General features: G+C 38.7%; 2 protein-coding genes across 3 annotated transcripts; both read right to left on the reverse strand.

Annotated features, from left to right (window-relative positions):
* Positions 1-320: 320 nt before the first annotated feature.
* LOC132184500 (uncharacterized) lies at positions 321-4,518 on the reverse strand. The gene has a single exon (XM_059598151.2). The coding sequence runs from the start codon at positions 4,349-4,351 to the stop codon at positions 542-544; it is 3,810 nt and encodes a 1,269-aa protein (XP_059454134.1). The 5' UTR covers positions 4,352-4,518; the 3' UTR covers positions 321-541.
* Positions 4,519-5,067: 549 nt separating this feature from the next.
* PRMT6 (protein arginine methyltransferase 6) lies at positions 5,068-18,156 on the reverse strand. Of its 2 annotated transcripts, XM_059598152.2 has the most exons (13): positions 17,845-18,156; positions 15,983-16,048; positions 15,595-15,663; positions 14,669-14,704; positions 13,664-13,729; positions 11,212-11,280; positions 10,962-11,039; positions 10,772-10,850; positions 8,504-8,598; positions 7,144-7,228; positions 6,557-6,753; positions 5,740-5,858; positions 5,068-5,629 (listed from the first exon to the last, which is right to left on the reverse strand). In XM_059598152.2, the coding sequence occupies exons 1-13, from the start codon at positions 18,094-18,096 to the stop codon at positions 5,587-5,589; spliced, it is 1,254 nt and encodes a 417-aa protein (XP_059454135.1). In that variant the 5' UTR covers positions 18,097-18,156; the 3' UTR covers positions 5,068-5,586. The 2 variants fall into 2 exon arrangements, with proteins under 2 accessions (XP_059454135.1, XP_059454136.1); XM_059598153.2 differs by lacking the exon at positions 15,983-16,048.
* Positions 18,157-19,360: the final 1,204 nt, after the last annotated feature.

Here is a 19,360-nt window from a genome sequence, read left to right on the forward strand (position 1 = left end):
AGACTAGTTGGTGCTGCTAAAAGATCATTGAAGTACCAAAAGCTCCTGAAGTAGATGCTGTGGCATTTAAGCAATCTGCATAATGAGGATCCAAACAACAATCAACCTCATAATCTCCATTTGGATTTATAGTAAGCAAAATAGTAGATAGTGTATTTGAACTTTGAACTGGTAAATTAAAGCAGGCAAGAAGAATTGCTTCACACTGTTTTGGCCATATATATGAAAAATATTAAATTTTGCTTCAGATAGGAAGAGACGATGATCACAGCCTCCTATCACAATTCACATACATTTCTTTTTTCAAAACACAAAAAACGAAGCAAGAGAAAATCAATGAGTTGCAATAATACTGACATAGCATATGATTTCTCAAGTAAACGAGGTCCCGTACCCGCCACACACATAATAGAGATTCAGATTCAATAATATTGTCTAATAAACATATTGATTTAAAGAAACTAAAGCAAAATGCCTCTAACATCATAACATCAGTTACCCCCATATGTTAACTCCTAGGTAAAATGAAACTGCACTTAATTCAGACAAACATCATTAACTCAGGCCTGCTGTATACATTGCTATGCTCGTCTTCCAGCACAGGATATGCCGCCACAAGAGCATCTTGTGCTCCAATATACAGCGAGTTATAAATCTTCCAGTAGACCTCCCTAACCTTACGAGCAGGATGGAAGAGCCCCTGAAGACAGTAGTTTAGCACAATAGCAGCACCTAAGGCCACCCTCATTCCTTCAATTGCTTCCATGACAGCATTTATCACATGCGGGGAAGTCTCAAAAATGTTTGGCCACACATAGTTGAGCAAGTGGATTAAAGCGTCTTCACAACCCAAACCAGCAACCCCCAAGGCCATGTGCTTAACAGCAGAAGCCGCAGTCTGCCTGTGAACCAAATCCCTATCCATGAGGGCATCCTCAAGCAATGGGGTCACGGCATAGATGTAGTCTTTTCCCATTTCACCGATATACTCGAACAGAAAAGAGAGGGATTTCAAGACACCGTTCTGCACATTAAGTTCTGGCACACGATACTCATTCATCAAAGCTGGCAGAACTGTAAAGGGAGAACAGGTTTCTGCAACTATAGCAATGGCGACAGTTGTGCAGACACGGTTCTGCCGCTCCTGCACCTTGAGATTATTCAACAAGGTAGCCAGGACGTCTTGCGGTCCAATGGCTTTGGCAATATACCCAAAGGTGTTCACCGTAGCTCTCCGAATACCCTTCTTGTGGGCTTTAAGCATCTCAAGAAGCTCAAAGCAAATCCTCATCCACTCCCTTGCCGGAACAAACTCAGCCCCACGGTCAGCAATTCGTCCAACAAGGTCAATGCAATTCTCCTGGACTTTCTCATGCCTATTCTTCAGAATTGGTGTCAACCTAGGAAGCAAATCCTTTATAGGAGGAGTCATCTTTGTCATACCAATAACATTGACAATTGCCTTAAGAGCTCCCAGAATTGATCCCAAAACCTCCGGATACTCTTCTCCCAGATACTCGTACAAGACAACACCAAGGTGACCCATCAGTTGTTCCTCCTGGCACTGCTTCATGACAACAGCAATCCTTGAAATGAGATCAGCTGCTTGTTGTCTCACCTTTGCGCTCTTGTTATTCAATCGCCATTTTATGGTACCACAGATCTGGGGTAGGTACGGTTTCACTCTCTGCCCAAGTGAGTTCACAACCGCACCAAACCCGTTAAGCATTACATTGGCATCATCACTGGTCTGCTCTTGGAAAGCATAAAGGATTCCATCAATAAGAAGCTCTTCCAACCGAGCATCAATATCAGATGCACCCAAGTTGGCAACCACCTTCTCAATGGTTTCCATAACCATTCGCCTGTAAGGCTCACTCTCATCTTTAAGATCCTCAACAATTCTCCCTACTATATCGGCAACACCAACTTTGTTTGCCATCTCCACTGTTGTCTCCACAAGTTGCCTATAGTTTCTCCTATCCAAAGCCATCCTCCTGACCCAGAAGTTTCTAAAGAACTCAGGAAGAACATCATTGCGAATGTATTCAGCGTCCACACCCTCCGTACTCACACATTGCTTCACAACCTTCAGAACAATCTTCTTCATCTCCTCATCGGGTGACTGAAACTCTCGAATCAAAATAACCATAACTTCCTTAGTATAGTAACTAGCATATAGCGCATCCATAAGCGGGATGATAAAGCCGATAGCCTTCAAGAACGCAGCCAAGACTTTCCCACGGTGTGACCTGATACCCTTCCACAAAGGCTTCAACACTGAGTCAAAGCTCTCAATACCATAGGGGGCAGCAGCCTCAGCAAGAGCAGCCAGAGACAATGCGGTGATTGTCCTCACCTTCTGATTCTCATCCAGCAGACCATGTTCTATGATCTCCACAAGAGACCTCAGATGAGGAAGCACAGCACAACCGATCAAGATAGCAATCTGCTGAACAATCTTAATCCCAGTGTGCCGAGCTTGCCATGATTTCTTACTCTGACACACGGCCTTCAAGAAGGGCAAGAGAGCAGGAATCCCAAGAGCAGAAGCAACAACACTGAAAGCTCTGGCGGTCGTGTTCCTGACATATTCATCAATGTTGTCAATATCAGGTCGCATAGCAGCAATCATGGTGGCCAAGCCAGCAGCCTTACTAAGATTGGAAATAATCTCTCGCCCTTCAACACGCGCATAGTAATCCTCATCAATCAGCAGGGGCTCAATCACAACAAGAATCTTATGCACATAAGGGCGTACCAACTCATCCAACTTATAAAGAACCCTATCAATTACCTTCACCAAGAGATGCCTCTCTTGGTCCTCCAAAGTGGGTTGCATAAGCAACGGCAGAATCCGGTTAAACAAGGGGCCGGCCCCGAACTCTCTCGCCTTATCAGTAAGCTGCCGCAGCGCCGTTTTCCTCTGCGGTGGTGTTCCATTCTTGACCTTAAGCAAGAGCTTCATGATCTTCCGCTCTTTCTGCTCTTCAGGAGACAACTCCTCCTCATCCTCCTCATTCAACAACGCACCAAAGTACTGGTAGTCCTCGGGCTTCATAAACGGCAAGCCACCAGGCGCTTCTTTGGGCACGTCAAACTGCTGGCCGCGATTCTCTTCGGGAATTGAATACAGCGGCGTCCCCAGCGGAGTGGGCGTCGCAAGCAGCTTCCTCGCCGGCGTCCTAATAGGCACATAGGATGCTGGAGGCTCCAAAATCTTATAACCCTCTTGCGGAAACATGGAGTCCAGTTCCTCATCGGTCAAAGGCCGGTTCCTCTCCTCGATATCCTTCTCCCACCTCAGCAAATTGTACTGCTCCGGGGTGATGGAGCCACGCAGATTGATTGCCCCCGGCGTTGGGGTCGCAAGATCGACTCCGCCCACGGGAGTAATCCCAGGTGTGAACGCCGCGGCAGCAGCAGAAGGCGTTGCCCCCGCCATTGGGGTCGCGCTGCCCATGGTGGCGGGCGTCTCGTCCCACCTTGACCTCTGCCGCTTCGGAGTGGGAGTGGCGAGGCCTGAAAGCTTTGGCGTTGCATCCCACGTCATCCCAGCCGGGGTGGCTCCAGGAGTAGCCCCACCGGCCGGGGTGGCATCTGCCAATCTCCCAGGCGTTGGCGTCTCGTCCCAGCGATTCCTCCTTCCAACAGACGCAGAAGGTGTTGCATCGCCCAATCTCCCAGGAGTCGGAGTCGCATCCCACCGCCCCGGGGTTGTCTCCTCCGGCAAGTCCCAATCCGATGTCGTCTTGGCCTTCTTGGCCGCCGCAGCAGCCCCCTCGTCCTGGGACTGGTCCCACCTATTCCTCCTTTTGGGACCCTTATCATCAGCAGCCTTATTCTCCTTGACGGCGGCCTCCTCTTCCTCCTTCTTCTTGGCTATCCTCTTGAGAGTCTCCTCCTTCTCCCTCTTGAGCGCCTCCTCCCTCATGACGTCGGCGTAGGTTCTGACCGAGGGGTCCGGGGTCTTCTCCCCGGCGGCGAAGGCGTCATGTCTCTCGGGAGAGATCACACGGTTGAGCCTCCTTTTGCGGTAGTCGTCCTCGCGGTCGATGATGCGCTGAGGCTTCTTGAACCCCAGAAGGTCGTCGTTGTCGTCTTCGGCTCCTCCACGGGGCATTTCCTTAAGGAGGGACTTGGGTGCGGTGTAGGAGGCGAGCTTGCGGGCGACCTCGTTGTCCATGGTGTCGATGTTCTCGTCATCCTCGTTGACGGGGATAGACGTGACGTAGGCGTCGCGGTCGTTTCCGCCGTATAGGTCGGTGTCGAAGGTGACGGAGGTCAGGGACGCCAGTTGCTGCTCCATGCGCCTCCGCTCTTCCTGGGTCTTCGCGATCTCCGGGTCCATGGCGAGGTTACGATTACTCCAAGCCCTGTACAAGAAAGGATGGAATTAGGGTTTTCAGATTTTGGGATGGAGTTAGGGTTCTCAGATTTTGGGGTCGTAATATTGAAGGGATTTCTGGTTCGACTGTCTCGTCTCTCTCTCTCTCTCTCTCCAATACGAAGTTACGAATTATAAAAGGGCCCTGAGCTGAAATGAATCTTACCTTGTTAATAAAATGGACTTGTTTTTTTCTTCTTTATTTATTGGGCTATTGGGCTGTACACGACTGAGAAAACCCAATCCAAGGATAGCCCACAGAAATTTACCAAAATCAAACACTTCAATACTCACGCCCATTCTTGTTTCCTTTCCTCCCCATCCGCATCCCCTTCTTGTGTTTTTTTCTTAATCTCCCCATCCCGAATCTGAAAAAGAGGAATGGCAAAAGACTTTCATTGTAGTCTGTTGATGTAATAATGGGTCGAGTGTGGCTTCATGAGTTGAAGTGTATTATATCATATTGCAATTGGAAAATATATATGTTACTGAATTATGGTATTAACCTTTCCAAATAAAACATTGAAGAACTTTAGCTACAAAAATAACAATGATAATACCGATGATCACTCCACCCTCGTCAGATATTAGCTGCTGCTGCTGCTGCTGTAAACCATGTTTATTCAATATAAATGAGTACTAGCGTACATACATGCATGAAAAAAACAAAAACAAAAACAAAAAAAAAGAAAGAGCTTGATATAATCAAACTTCTAATATTTGCAAATACAGTCTTGAAGGATCGTCTTGAAGAGTTTCCCATACAGTTTATAAACAAATTACAGGTACAACAGTTTTAACTGATACACCAGCCACTTGTAGTTGTAGGCTTAAAAAATGGCATCACAAGAAACATATTGTTGAATTAAGAGAAATGAATTATCCCCTAATCTACCAACTCATCCTTTCAAATAAAATACAACCTCAAGAGCAAACTAATTAACTCAACAATGTTAAAGCACGAGCAGGGTTAACATCACAGCTGAAAATGGTTTGCCTACGCCTATATTAATTAGATATCTTCATGTCACTCTATCAAGTTAAAATTAGTGAAATTCGTGCGTCCAAACTCTCACCCTCCGAGTTTTGTTTGGAGAAAACTTCTCTAAGAAATGCAGGCAGTACATTCTTTTAAATTACTTGCGCAGCCTTTGGTCCAAGATGCCTGATCCGGATAACGAGGAGAGTCCTTGGGGTGATCACCGCATTACCGACTCTTTGATGAAGGATCGGCCCCCCGAACTGCAAGAGCAAAGATCATTGATATGATATCTCTTGTTTGAACATGGAGGAGAGATGAATAGCTTAAGGGGAAAAAAAAAAAAAAAAAAAATGTGCTATCTATCACTCACGCATATTCAAGGTGAATATTCATGAATCGAGCATTTTCTTTGCTTTGAGATAGTGTCACAGAACCTTCAATAAGTTGATCTTGCTCCACCTCTATTGGGTCATAAAAGTATATCAATGTCTGCAAAATTGATTTGTTAGAGGAATTGATCTAACAGAATCCACAGCATAACATAAAAGATTAACTTTATGCAATAACTAAATAATCGCAGGAATGAGGTAAGCCCAGACTGAAGGATCTCTCATTTCCAGCAAAAATAAATATCATTTACTGAGAAATTATTCATCTTTGACATGAAAAGTCAGCTTTACTAGTTGTTACTTGTTAGCCACTGATATTTTGAAAACATTAACCGTGCCAACAATATCTTAAGAATACCATGTTAATGATGAATATAACTGCTCGGCAAGAGGATTGTGTACATTGTTTTTTTTTTTAAAAAAAAAAAAAATTGTATTTAGCCATTAAGAAGAAAAAACAAGTTGGATTATTTCTTATTCTTTCTATATCCTGGAATTTAGTCCATCTGCAATAAAATATCAACAACAAAAAAAAAAAGTCAAAGAGTGACCATATATGTAGTAGAAATCACATAATCAAACATAATTTCTGGCCACATATTCCACTTTTTGACACCCTGATAGTCATATTTACCTTTGCAAAATTTCTATGGCATTATAGACAATTTTAGCCAACAGAACAAGTTAATTGTATGAAATGGGATAAGTTAGGACCTTGGAGTTGAAAAGATGTGCATGAATGTGTTATTCAACAAGTGAAAGAGGCTACCACAGGTTAGAAATGAACAGCACCACTACCTGTTGCCAATGTGTTGGAGGGTCCTCGGGTGCAGTGGACAGCACCAGTGCTTCATTGGGATTTGCCCGTTTCTTCCTCTGACTGCCATCTATGGAATTATTCTCAACAAGTGGTGATGGTGTATGATTAATGGTGGGAGACACACAAGGTCCACTGAATTCAACATCAAACCAAAATGCAAACCCATGGAGCGGAGCTGGAAATCAAAGAAAACTCAGAAAGCAAAGAAATATCTACAGCAGTGGCAACAAAAATTCTACTAAAAGAATTAAAGAGAAATGACCTGGAACAAAAGCATTTATGAAAAACTCCAGAGATGAAATATACAGTAAAAACAGACTGAAACAATGTGGTTAACAGGCATAATGGCTTTTGGACTTGCAAAAGTTCTGATAATACAAACACAATAAAAAAACACTGATGTGCAGAGGACAAAACATAAGGAGCTGCAAGATTTATTCCGGATAATGGAATGAAACTGATCACAATCCTTGCAAGTGTGAGGTTAAAGAAAAATCTAGTGAAACAGGAACAAAAGAATAGGAAATACAAATATAAATACTGCAGTGAGAGAGAGAGAGAGTACCTCTCATCATTGACTTGAACTTATATCTAGTTGTAACAGATTCTAGCTCATTAATCGTAATTGTATAGCAGTCAACGTGCTTTACCTGTAACCAATCAAACAAATCAATTTTTCAAAGCTTCATATCGATGACTTTCTCTACAAAAAAGGGGGGGAATGTAACTCTATTTTTCAGAAGATATATGTACTTGCTAAATACTGCACTTCCGGGAAATTATCATTCTCCCAGCTTTTAGTGACAAAAGTGTCCTTTTTTTCTTTTGGCCTTTGCTTAACCACCTACGTGAGAGTTGTTCAGTAATTTCATATATCATTTTATTACTTCATAGTTCCACTAGTTAGAAATTAAAACTCCTGTACATACACAAATCTTAAATACAGATTACCCAGTGTTACTATTCAGAAATCATAAATAAAAATATAAAATGGTTGCTTAATGAAAGTCTGATGGCTATTTTCACGCCAAGTTATTGACAGAGGCAAAGAGGAATCAAACATGAAATCTTAAAGCTGTTATAATGACCAAATATCCATTTCCTGCAAGCGAGCATTCTCAACAACAATCTTAGGCACCACCCAATGGCACCCCCAAAAGAGAAAGCACTGGTGGCCGTAAATCTCGTCAATGTACAATGTAGAAAGAGATGGTTAATTATCTCACCACGAGTTTTATACATGCATCGAAAACACATCTTTTTTCCATCTCCTTCCGAGGTTATCAGCCATTGAAATCTTGTTCGAACGCTCTCCATGCCAAAAAAAAAACAAACACCTCTCCATGGAACCTTTACACTCTAGATATTCTTCCAAGGGAACCCTACTCCAGCAGACCCTCTAAGAATCTTATAAAAGAGATTGAAAACCAAACTTTCCATAATAAGCCTCCAACTCTATTTTCAACCCTTTCTGAAAGTTAACTAGAATACAAATGGAATGCTTTCAGAATCTCAAGCAAAGTATCTAATAGTTAAATAATAGTATCTGACGGGGATTTTAGGTCTTAGCAAGTCTATGAACAAAAGAAATACATATTTGTTTCTCTGATTCTCCTTCCATCAGAATTTACTAGAAGACACAAACATGTTGACTTGGAATGAGTTATTACTGCTAATTTGGATTCTTGCGACAAGCCTCTTGCAGTGCTAACGTTGGCACAACATCACATAGGATAGGGAAGCATATCACATGCATGAATTTGTAGACAGAAGCAAATATTAAGAATTTTCAAAAAAAAACTTTAGAATATTGTGTAGTTACTACATTTACAATACCAAAACCAATTTTCCTTAAAACATCAGTGGATAGATTGAAAACTATACAACAAATGAATGCAATCTGGAACAAAGATGAGAAAACTCACCACATGTGGCCACGTCAAAACATTCTCACCCGTTATTGTCTCCACACATGGCTCCTCAAATGCACACTGTTTAGCTAATGGCAACATGGCAGACACTGCATCCAAATACAATTTTTTTTTTTTAATGAATAATAATCTATTGAAGAAGAAAAAGAAGATGCGTACACAAAAAATAAACAAGAGAGGCGACCACCCTAATGGGCTCGAAAATCTAAAAAGTTAACAAAATCTACAAGATTAGAGGAGAAATTAGGAACAAAAGAAAGTGCACAATCTAAAAGAGAGCTCAAGAAAGAGGCTTTTAAAAGCAGAATATTAGTCTCACAGTTCTCGAAAAGACATCTATTTCTTTCTCACCAAATGGTCCAGATACATAAATAATGAATGACTTTCCAAATAGCCTCTTTGGATTGTCGCCACCCTTGCGTCTTCCAACAATGAAGTAACTCTAAAATAGTGCCCATCATGAGAACCAGGTACCATAACTCTAGTAAATTTGCAATGGATGAGAGGGTGGTTTACGGTCTCTTCGCTCTTCTTACAAAGACAATACCAGTTGAAAAGAATAAGTCCCCATCTCCTAAGATTGTCGATTGTAAGGATTTTACTCAAGGCTGTCATCCAAGTGAAGAAAGCAATACAAGATGGAGCCCTCTTAAGATTGTCGTTTGTAAGGATTTTATCCAAGGCTACCGTCCAAGTAAAGAAAGCAATATGAAATGGGGCCTTCACCTTCCAAACGCACTTTCAAGGAAAAGAGAAGACTCCAAATTGTAATGTGCTGTACAAGCTCTTCACTTCAAACCTGTGATTATGGGTTGGGGACCGTAACATTTTATCTGTCTCACTCAGAAAAGTGTTCGAAGAGTATAAAAGATAGAGGAATGTAACAAGAGACTCAAGTTCCCAATTCTGGACCGCCCTGAGAAAACTTGGGTTCCAATGGGTATGAGAGCCGGTATAGTCCAAGAATTTGACACTCAAGCCTCTTTGTCTCGAGTTATAGAGAAACGTTATGGAAATAGGGACTCAAGAGTTGCTTCTCCACACCACACATCCTTCCAAAAGCGAAGGCGAGAACCATCTCCTACTCTATATGAGACCAATTCAAGAAACACCCCCAACTATTTCTAATATTTCTCCAAAGACCCACCCCATATGGTGCTTAAGTATCCTCAGATCACAACCCCCTCTCTGAATCCCGTACTTCTCAACAATCACCTGTCTCCACAAGGAATTTTCCTTATGAGCATATCTCCAAAGCCATTTACACTGTAAAGCTTTATTATACAGCCTAAGGTTTTTCACACCCAACCCTCCTCTAGGAACTGAAGAGCAAATAGTCTTCCAGTTTACTGGATGAAGCTTATGATCTCCATCAAAACCATCCCAAAGAAAGTCCCTTTGGATCCACTCCAACCTTCTAGCTACACCGGCTAGTAAGTGGAAAAGGGACAAGAAGTAGGAAGGCTAGAAAGTGTCCAAATACAAAATATTATACTTGCTAGATCACAATTTACTAAACCATACTTATAATAAATAGTCTTGAACCTCTATATAATCTCAAGTGAAAAGCTTATACTGAATAATCTCAGGTTCATCCCCATTATCCTAATTAAGTCCCAGTCTGCACATTGCATATCAGTCCCAACACCTAGTCTTCAACCTTCAAGCATCAAGGCTCCTCCACACATTAATTGTTGGATTGGAGACCTCCACTTCCAAACCACATGTAAGAGCATATGATCTGCTTAAGGAGGTCCCAGTCAAGACCCCACATGTACTTTACCAGTTAAAAATGGTTAAAATCCAGATTATTCAACTAAAATGACTTCACAATAAATGCAGCAGCTAAAATCTAGATATGGATTAAATAAGATGCTTGATGTTGTGTTCTACCACAGGCAATGTTCAGTGAAAAATGATCCACATATACTGGCAATAATAGACTCTGGCAAAGGTGTTATATAAGCAACCCATATAGGTATTCATGGACAAGGCATGCATTAAATGAATATATTTCACGTCATATAACAGATTCCCTGAAAAATATAAACGGATCAACTATAACATGAAATTGCAGAGTGCTTTGCATTAAAAGATTTAATCAATATGCACTACAAAATTCCCTATGTGAACACAATAAAGAACCAAACATCTGGCTTCTTGATAGCTTGTGAAGCCTACATCTATAATCAAAATTGTAATACAAATGTATGTTATCATAATGATTGAGAATGTCATGCTAGTTGGTAGATGTGTACTCACTGTCAATTCCATAAACATTGCGCCAGAAATCAATGCTTTCACTGTATCTGTCAGAGTGTGTAATAGGTGCCATGTATAACTGCAAGCAGAACAAATTAAAATCAGCGTAACAAAAACAAATTACATTTTTACCTAAGCCAAAAAAAGAAGAAGAAAAAAATAACTAAAGTAGGCATGTTAACCAAGATACCGTTGCATTTGAAGGAAGTATAAGACCTCCCTGCTTTAGCCAGCGATCTCTGGCAGTAATCACACTTCCCAGCATACTCTACAATAAAATGCGTCGCCTCATACATTAGAGATAAGAAAATAGTAAACTATTGTCAGAAGGCAAGAAACTACAAAATATACCCATGTTCCAATGTATTCCTGCTAGAATTCTTAATGTGTTGTGCACTGTTTTAGATATGAAATCCAGCACACAAAGTTTTGGTAATCACCTCATAGAGCAGCATGTACCCCATCCACTCGGAAATTATAACATCAACCTCCTCATCTATTTCAACATCCTGCAGAAGTCATAATATGAAGTAAAACAAATCATAAATCTAACACAATGACTGGAAAAACAAATCCTAAGAGGATCAATCTAGAATGCAAGTCTTCCTAGCATAAATTGAATGGTTTAGGGCCCCTACCAAAAGATTTTAAATTTTCATAAGTCTAGCCACCGCCCATCAGTGACCTTGAACCAAACGGTATCCCCCCCACCCCCTTTTAAACAAAGCATAAAGAGTGAGAGATCAAGGCTTCTATCCATATGGTGCACAAGTTGCATGTCCAATCAATACAAATTTGGCCACCATCCTTTCCTCACTTATACACACATATCAGGACATGTTTGATTACACTATAACTTGATGTTTCTAATTCCAAAGGCCAAGGTTAGAGGGAATGAATTTGATAGATAGATGTTAATTATATAATAATAAAGTGAGTGTGAGCAGGAAACATTAGCATTTTTTTTTTTTTTTTTTGACATGTCCACACAAGGGAAGGGAGAGGAGGGATTCAAACTAGTGACCTCTGCTTTATGAGGCGTGGTCCACAGCCAATTGAGCTATCCCTTGGGGACGGAAACATTAGCATTAAGACAATTGAATAGGCAAAATAAATACTCTAGCAACTCATTTCAAAGAATAGGCAAAATATTAGGGCTCGTTTGGTATACGAAGAAGCTAGAATGAAATAGTTATTCTCATTCATTAATTTAGTTGTAACACTAGAATAGAACCCTGAATATGTATTCCACTGTTGTTTGGTATAGTGCAATACGCTAGTGAATGGAATCATATTCTAATCAAATTTTCTAAAACAACCTTATAATACAATTCTAATTGACATTTTTATGGACTTTTGTCGTTATTTTTTTTAAAGATACAATTATGATAGGACTGAAGGGAAGAAGAAGTGAGTCATTCCTGGAAGGACATTAGCTCCTCACTAATTTGACAAGGTTCCCGATAATCCCAAAAAGATGTGTTTGTGCTTGGTTCATTTGGATTGGAGAGCCATTCGTGTTTGAGTTAAAACCCACAGATGCTACAGAGCCCCTTTCTATACAGGAAGACTCTGCAATGAAATTGATTGATGCGCAATCCAAGATCTCATAAAACCTGGTTTGATTAGAAGTGGGAATAATCCCTCGCATATCTAAACACAATGTTTTGGAGTTACACGCAACCTAAGGGTCACAAAGAGAGAGAGAGAGAGAGAGAGAGAGAGAGACCTAGAGGGATTTTGTGTGAATGTTAATTAGGCCTGGGTATCGGTCAAAACGGTCCGGTTAAGGACCTTATCGGTTATTAACCGATACCGAACCAATAAGAATTTTAACCGATAATTTCGGTTAAAACGGTACACGGTTAAACGGTCCGGTTAAACCGGTTAACCGATTTAACCGAGAGCTTTATATTGATTTATTTTGTTGGGCCAAAAATCAAAAATGAGTTTTTTTAACTTTTGAGAGCCCAAATACTTTTTGTTGGGCTAAAATAATTTATTAAAAATGAGTTGTTTTAGGGACCAAATATTTTTTGTTGGGACCCAAATATTTGTTTTTTGGGCTAAAAATTGAAGCTTTTTTTATATTGATCCACTTCAATTTTTTTTTTTTTTTTTAATATTATAAAATACATTTTTCCAAAGCAAATGGACTAATTAACATAATGAATGCTAATTAGACTAGCAAAACTAGTTAATAAAAAATGCTTTTACCAAAGGCAAAGAAATCTCATCAAATGCCATCACTTAAAAAAAAACATCAAACCTACCCAAACCCAAATTAAAATAAAATTCATTAATGAATAATAAACAAAGTATTAACTAATTAAAGTCACTTAGCAAAAGGAAAATAAGTCATGGGCAACACCATTACACAAATTCGGAAACCTGTGTCACTTGTGGGAATTTGGAAACCTCTCTAAAAGACTAAACGGCGCCGTTTTGGGACTAGGACTTAAAAAAAAAAAAAAAAAAAAAAAAAAAAAAAAAAAAAAAAAAAAATCCGGTTTCTTATCGGTTAACCGGTTAACCGATAAGAACCGCTTAACCGGACCGGACCGGACCGGACCGAATTCCGGTATATTTTTTTTAACCGATAAGGATATCGGCATATCGGCTACGGTTTATATCGGTTCGGTCGAAGCCGGTAGACGGCCGGTTAAACGGTAACGGTTAACTTGCCCACCCCTAATGTTAATCTATGTGCTATTCCAACAGGAAAGGAATAGCTGTTCCTCCCCTTTCATTTTGAGGAATAGCTATTTCTGTGGAATAGTTATTTCCCAGGAAAAATAAAGTAACCAAACAAATGGAATAGCTATCCACAGGAATAGTCATTCCATTTTAAGCTCTAATCCGCATGTCATTAGTGTGTGTAGAAAATCTTACCTCAACCCGCCCGTGCAACACAATGACTATGTCAGATAAATTATTCGCTTTCACAACTTCATTTGCCTGTTCACAAAAGAAAGAGATCAATCCAAATCCAAACCTCAGACAAATTATAACTTGATGATATATACTATCAAATTCTCCCGCCCATTGCCTGGTGCATCAAAATGCAAACAAAAAAAGACATTTTATACTCGTTGCTACTCATCACAACAATTTTTGAAAGAGAGACAACAAGAACCAACATGTCCACCGAGCAACTCCAAAGAGAGAGGAAAGGAAGAATGTATCATTTTTCAAGAGGCAACGAATTTTTTAAAGGTAGAATGAACTGATGCAATATCTAATATTACTCCATGAGAAAATAAATTATCTTTTGACCAACAAATATGAAAATAACGTAGAGATACTCAACTCAATTAAACTCAACTAAGCCTTAATCCCATTTAAATCGAGGTTGGCTCTATGCAAGTAATGTACGATGCATAAATACCGAGTAATTGTGATTAGATATAGAAAAGGACACTAGGTTATGTTCGAACTCCAAATTGTAATGGAAAAACTTGCTTCTTTGAACCGCATATAAGAAGATGTAAAGACTCACAATCATCTCTAATGTAAGATAGAAATTGTGGAATTTAGAAACGGTAATTAAAATATGTAAACAATGAAGTGGACAAAGCCAATATGTTTTTTTATTCTTGAGAATCCAATGAATTAACTAACTCATATTCAATACTCAACTTCCCCCTCTTTTCCTGATGTAATCAACAATGTCTATTAAGAAAATACAACAGAGATATGATTGACACCACCCAGTATTGTAACCCAAATTCGAGGATAATATGTACTTAATCTATAAAATATAAGAGAAAAGCTCAATGCATAGACCATAGAAACCAAGCTACTCAAACAAAATGGAGAATGTTTAGGGCAAAACTGTGAGCATTTTCACAAGAATACTAAATTGAGACAATCATAAGCATTACTACCACAAGATACCTGCACTGCAATGTCACTTGCATCAACTGCATATACCTAGAAACAAGAAAACCAATTGAAATATGTCATGCATGTTAAATATTTACGACTTCAAAATGACAATTTGAAGAGAGTTAGGGTGCGTTTGAGATTGCGATTTCGTAAAAATAATCTGCATTTTTAAAAAATATCACAAAATGTAAGGCGTTTGGCATTGCAATTTAAAAAGCACTTATTCTAAAATAGGAAAAAAAAAAATGCGATTTTTATAAGCATGTTAGAGTGTGCTTATTTGAAAAAAGTGCGAATTTAAACCAAAATCATGATTTCGCATAACAAATATTTGATTAAAAAAAAAAAAACTTTTTAACATGTTTTACCAAACGCCTTTGTGATTTTAAAAAGTAGCGATTTCAAAAATATAATTTTTAAAAACGCAATTTTTAAAATCGCGCTTATTGAAACCGCAATCCCAAACAGACCACTAAAGAGGGAGAAAAATAAATAAATAAATAAAAAAGAAAAAAATAATTTTTCCAGAACAAGTCTGGCAAACCTCCAGCTACAGCTAAAGAGTATGCTAATAGGCATTAAGTTATGTTATGAGAGAGAAGACAGTCAATTTTAATTTGATGTAATTGCCTACTACAAAAATTGTAGCAACATGGAATATAAATGACATGAAACTGCTTAGTTATTATACACATCATGAAGATCCGTCACATATTTTGCAGCTTTCAACATACTGCAATCCTTTTCTTCTTAGTTTATCAAGATACAAGTTGTAATAATTTGAAACTTAACTTCAGTCGTGATCAAACATAACATAACACTCTTTTTGTAGAACATTTTCCAAACATCAAATACATGTTTAGTGAATCTTACCACATGACATTGTTGAATATACAGATGCACATTTCAGCATATATTAACTCCAAGAGACTTACTCGTTTTGCACCAGCCTGAGCACAAAATATAGAAAGAATGCCTGTGCCACAGCCAACATCCACCACAACCTGTAAGCATTATGGCATTAAGAAAGTAGGAAGAGAACTATATAAGCTCTGTTTCTTCAAAGTGACTCTTCACACCATGCAGACTACCACACAAACACACAAAACATTATGACAGCCTATATATATTGAGATTATAAAACCTGAAAAAAAATTTATCAAATAAAGCAATTGATCTATATGTTCTGGGCCATGTGTGTTAGTCCTCACACATACGGGTAAAAAACCATTTCCAAAAGAAAAATATCACAAGACAACATTATGTTTCTTTCTTTCATTTTGATACTTTGTTCCATAACTGAGATTAGAAGAACTTCATTACTTTGCCTGCAATAGAACTCTGATGCTGCATGATCGCAGCCCTATAAGTTTCAGTCCTTACACGGTCCTGTATAGGTCAAAGAAAAAAGAGATATTACGATGTCAGTTGATAGCATGACGTGATAACCAAATGATAACCACACATACCAGCTTAACTCCACACACTCAAAAACTAAGATTCTTTTTTCTTTTCTTTTTTTGATAGATATCATTAAAAGCGTAAGGCGCCCCCATGTATACAATCAAAGGTTAAGATTCTTTCTTCTACGGATATGCTTTAATCAATGAACCCAAGCATTTACAAAAATTGATCAAATGCTGCAAGAAAATAATAGAAATGCATTCAGAAGAACCCACCAATAGCAAGAACACAGCAGCAAAAGCCATTCCCCAAGTAAAGGACAGAGGTTCCAATTTAGAAAACATAAAGCCCAGTTCCTTGTATATATAGTGACACTTGTTTCCCATTTTTGATGTCATTCAAACACTTAGCGAGCAATTTGATGTCTTGAACTTGCTTCTGGAAAGTTGAAGTACATTTCCAATATGTAAAATATGCATATTGTTTTGTTCTAATACTTATGAAGTGAGGGAGAGGAAGAGAGAAAGAGGTATACTGGCATGAAAGGAATATGACATGCACTAAGAGATAACACACCATTCTATTCTAAAATAGAAAGAATGGCATACACTTTGGGTCCTCATCAAACACATAATATGCTCAACATGCTCCAAGCATACCGGTATTTCTAAATTGAAATTGCAACATAAAAACTCTCACTTGTGCTCACAATCTAGGCACTTAGCTTCAAAACTACTTGGGCTCAACAAGAACATCATCCATTCATCCACAACTCAAATAACTATGGGTGCATTTGGGATTGCGATTTCACATGGATAATTTGTTTTTTCAAAAGAAATTGCAAAATATAGAGAGTTTGGATTTGCGCTTTAAAAACCGCAAGTTCTAAAAACGTGGAAACTCACATGTTTGCAGCAGCCTAGGAGGTGCTTATTTGAAATCGCAAAAATCAAGCATTTTCTTTAGCAGCCTAGGAGTGCTTATTTGAAATTGTGCAATTCTAAACCAAAATTACGTTTTCACCTTACAAATATTTGATGCGTCAGTTACCAAAATTTCAAGCAGGAAGCAAAAAAATTCCAAGACTGCACACTGGTTGTACTCATCGTTCTCCTTAGATGAGTTTCACACATATGCAGACATTATTCTCTTGTTTGGCTTATTAACTCTTGTTTCATCCAATTTACCATCCTCACATTTCAATGATCATCTTAATGCTAATCACTATAGAATTGAAGCAAAGGGTGCTACAAACACTCTTCTCTTGGAGGGTCTTGGGGTCTTCTCCGCAAGCTTCAACGCTTACGGAATTTATAGATCTATGTGCGTCATTTTCAGTTTAAAGCTCTTGTAGTGGGCTCTTTTGTATACTTCCTGTGTACATGGGTTGCGCCCCTTGTGCTTTTAATACAATGTCTTTTACATATAAAAAAAAAATCTTAATGCTAATAACAGAATGATAGAAATTAGAAGAAAAAACAAATTCTACGGGTGTATAATCGAGTTCCAGACAAACCTATCACAGGCTTCACAGCAAAGTAAACAAAGAGGCAACATACAACAGCAAAAAGGAAAGTAAACAATCCCAGTAACAAAATCCACGAACAAACATAAAGCTAAAATTACAATGCTACAAAACAAGATAAATTAAATTGAACCCCATAGCGCATGCAACATGTGCAAAATCAAGTGCAAAAACAAGCACACTTCTGAAGTAACGAAATCTCATAAGCAAGTTTAAAAAAAAAAAAAAAAAAAAAAAAACGAAAAGAAAAAGAAACCTTGATCATTTCTTCGTGGATGCCAACGTGAGCGTAGGAGTGGAAGTAGGCCATGTCGAAGTCCGTAGGAGGTCTCTGCTGCTGCTCACAAACCCTAACCCCAACAGTACCTCCACCATGGCCATGGCCGTCCCTCAGGTCACGTGACCTACCACCCCGAGTTCCCCTGCGGACTCGGTCCTTGTGACTCGCTCCGAAGCGCTTCTCACCATATTGCTGCTGCTGATGGTGGTAGCCGTTAGTAGAATTCATTCTTGCCTCCACTCGCCCTTACAGACCCAGTTTTTGAGAGAGACAGAGATTCAACGTACGGTGGCGTTTTGTATTGTATCCCTTCTTTTTCTTTTACGGTGGCGTTTTGGGCTGATGAGCTTGAGCCGAAGACAATTACTATGCATCTTAATTTACTAATATTTATGATTTTAGATTCATTTTGGTGAAAAATGCATCAATTTGAATCTCAATGTTTAAAAATTTGTAATATATCCTCATAAAGTCATAAAATTTTGCAATTCAAGCAATCCGTCTTCTCAGACGGAAAGTCAAACACGTACAATGCACGTGATAATTTTTTTCCTAATCTTCCTATATTGCCCCTAATTTTTATTTTTATTTTTTTAAAAAAAATGGATGGTCATAACCACCCTTTTTGCCATTTGGGGATGGCCGAAACCACCCCAAACCCATAGGAGCCACCCCCAATTTTTTTTAAAAAAAAAAAAATAGGGGCAATATGGGAAGATTGGGAGAAAAATCCTCATGTGTATGGCATGTGTTTGACTTTCCGTCTAAGAAGATGAAATTGATTAACGGATTGCTTGAATTCAAAATTGCAAATTTTTAAACATTGAAGTTCAAATTGAAAATTGAATCAAACTTCAAGGGATAAAGTGCATTTTTTCATCTGTTAACCACCCAGGGCTGGGCGGTTAGCGATTTTAGGGATAGAAAAAAAGTGTTAATAACCACTAACCGCCTATCCTTATATATAATAATATAAATATTATATTAAAAATGTAACATTAACACCTAAACGGTGTCATTTTAAATAGAGTTATGGATAGGGTCTCATCATATTCGTTATTTTTGGGAATAATTTGACCCAAAGCTATTTAAAATAGGCATAATCAAAGCCCAAAACACCTCAAAAAAGCCCAAAAACCCATATTAAAAAAACCCGGTTATTGGTTTGAATAACCGCCTAAGTGGATTGGTTGCGGTTAGCGGTTTTAGCCAATACCACTAATTGTAACTGCTTGTACTCCCGTAGTTATATAATAAATATATTGTCAGGTCATTTAAATATTTTAAATGACATAATACCGTGTACACTATTAAAAATAGCAAAATAAAATATTCATCATAAAATGAGATATCAATACCATAAACTATTTTATGATCCTAGTTATTCCAATGATCTGGAATATAAAAAATAAAAATAATAATAATAATAAATGAATCAAAATCAAAATTCAAGCCAATCTGAGCCTTAACAATGACCTAAGCAACTTGATAC

This window comes from Corylus avellana, chromosome 7, assembly GCF_965113065.1.
Source record: "Corylus avellana chromosome 7, dhCorAvel1.hap1.2, whole genome shotgun sequence".
NCBI lineage: Eukaryota > Viridiplantae > Streptophyta > Magnoliopsida > Fagales > Betulaceae > Corylus > Corylus avellana.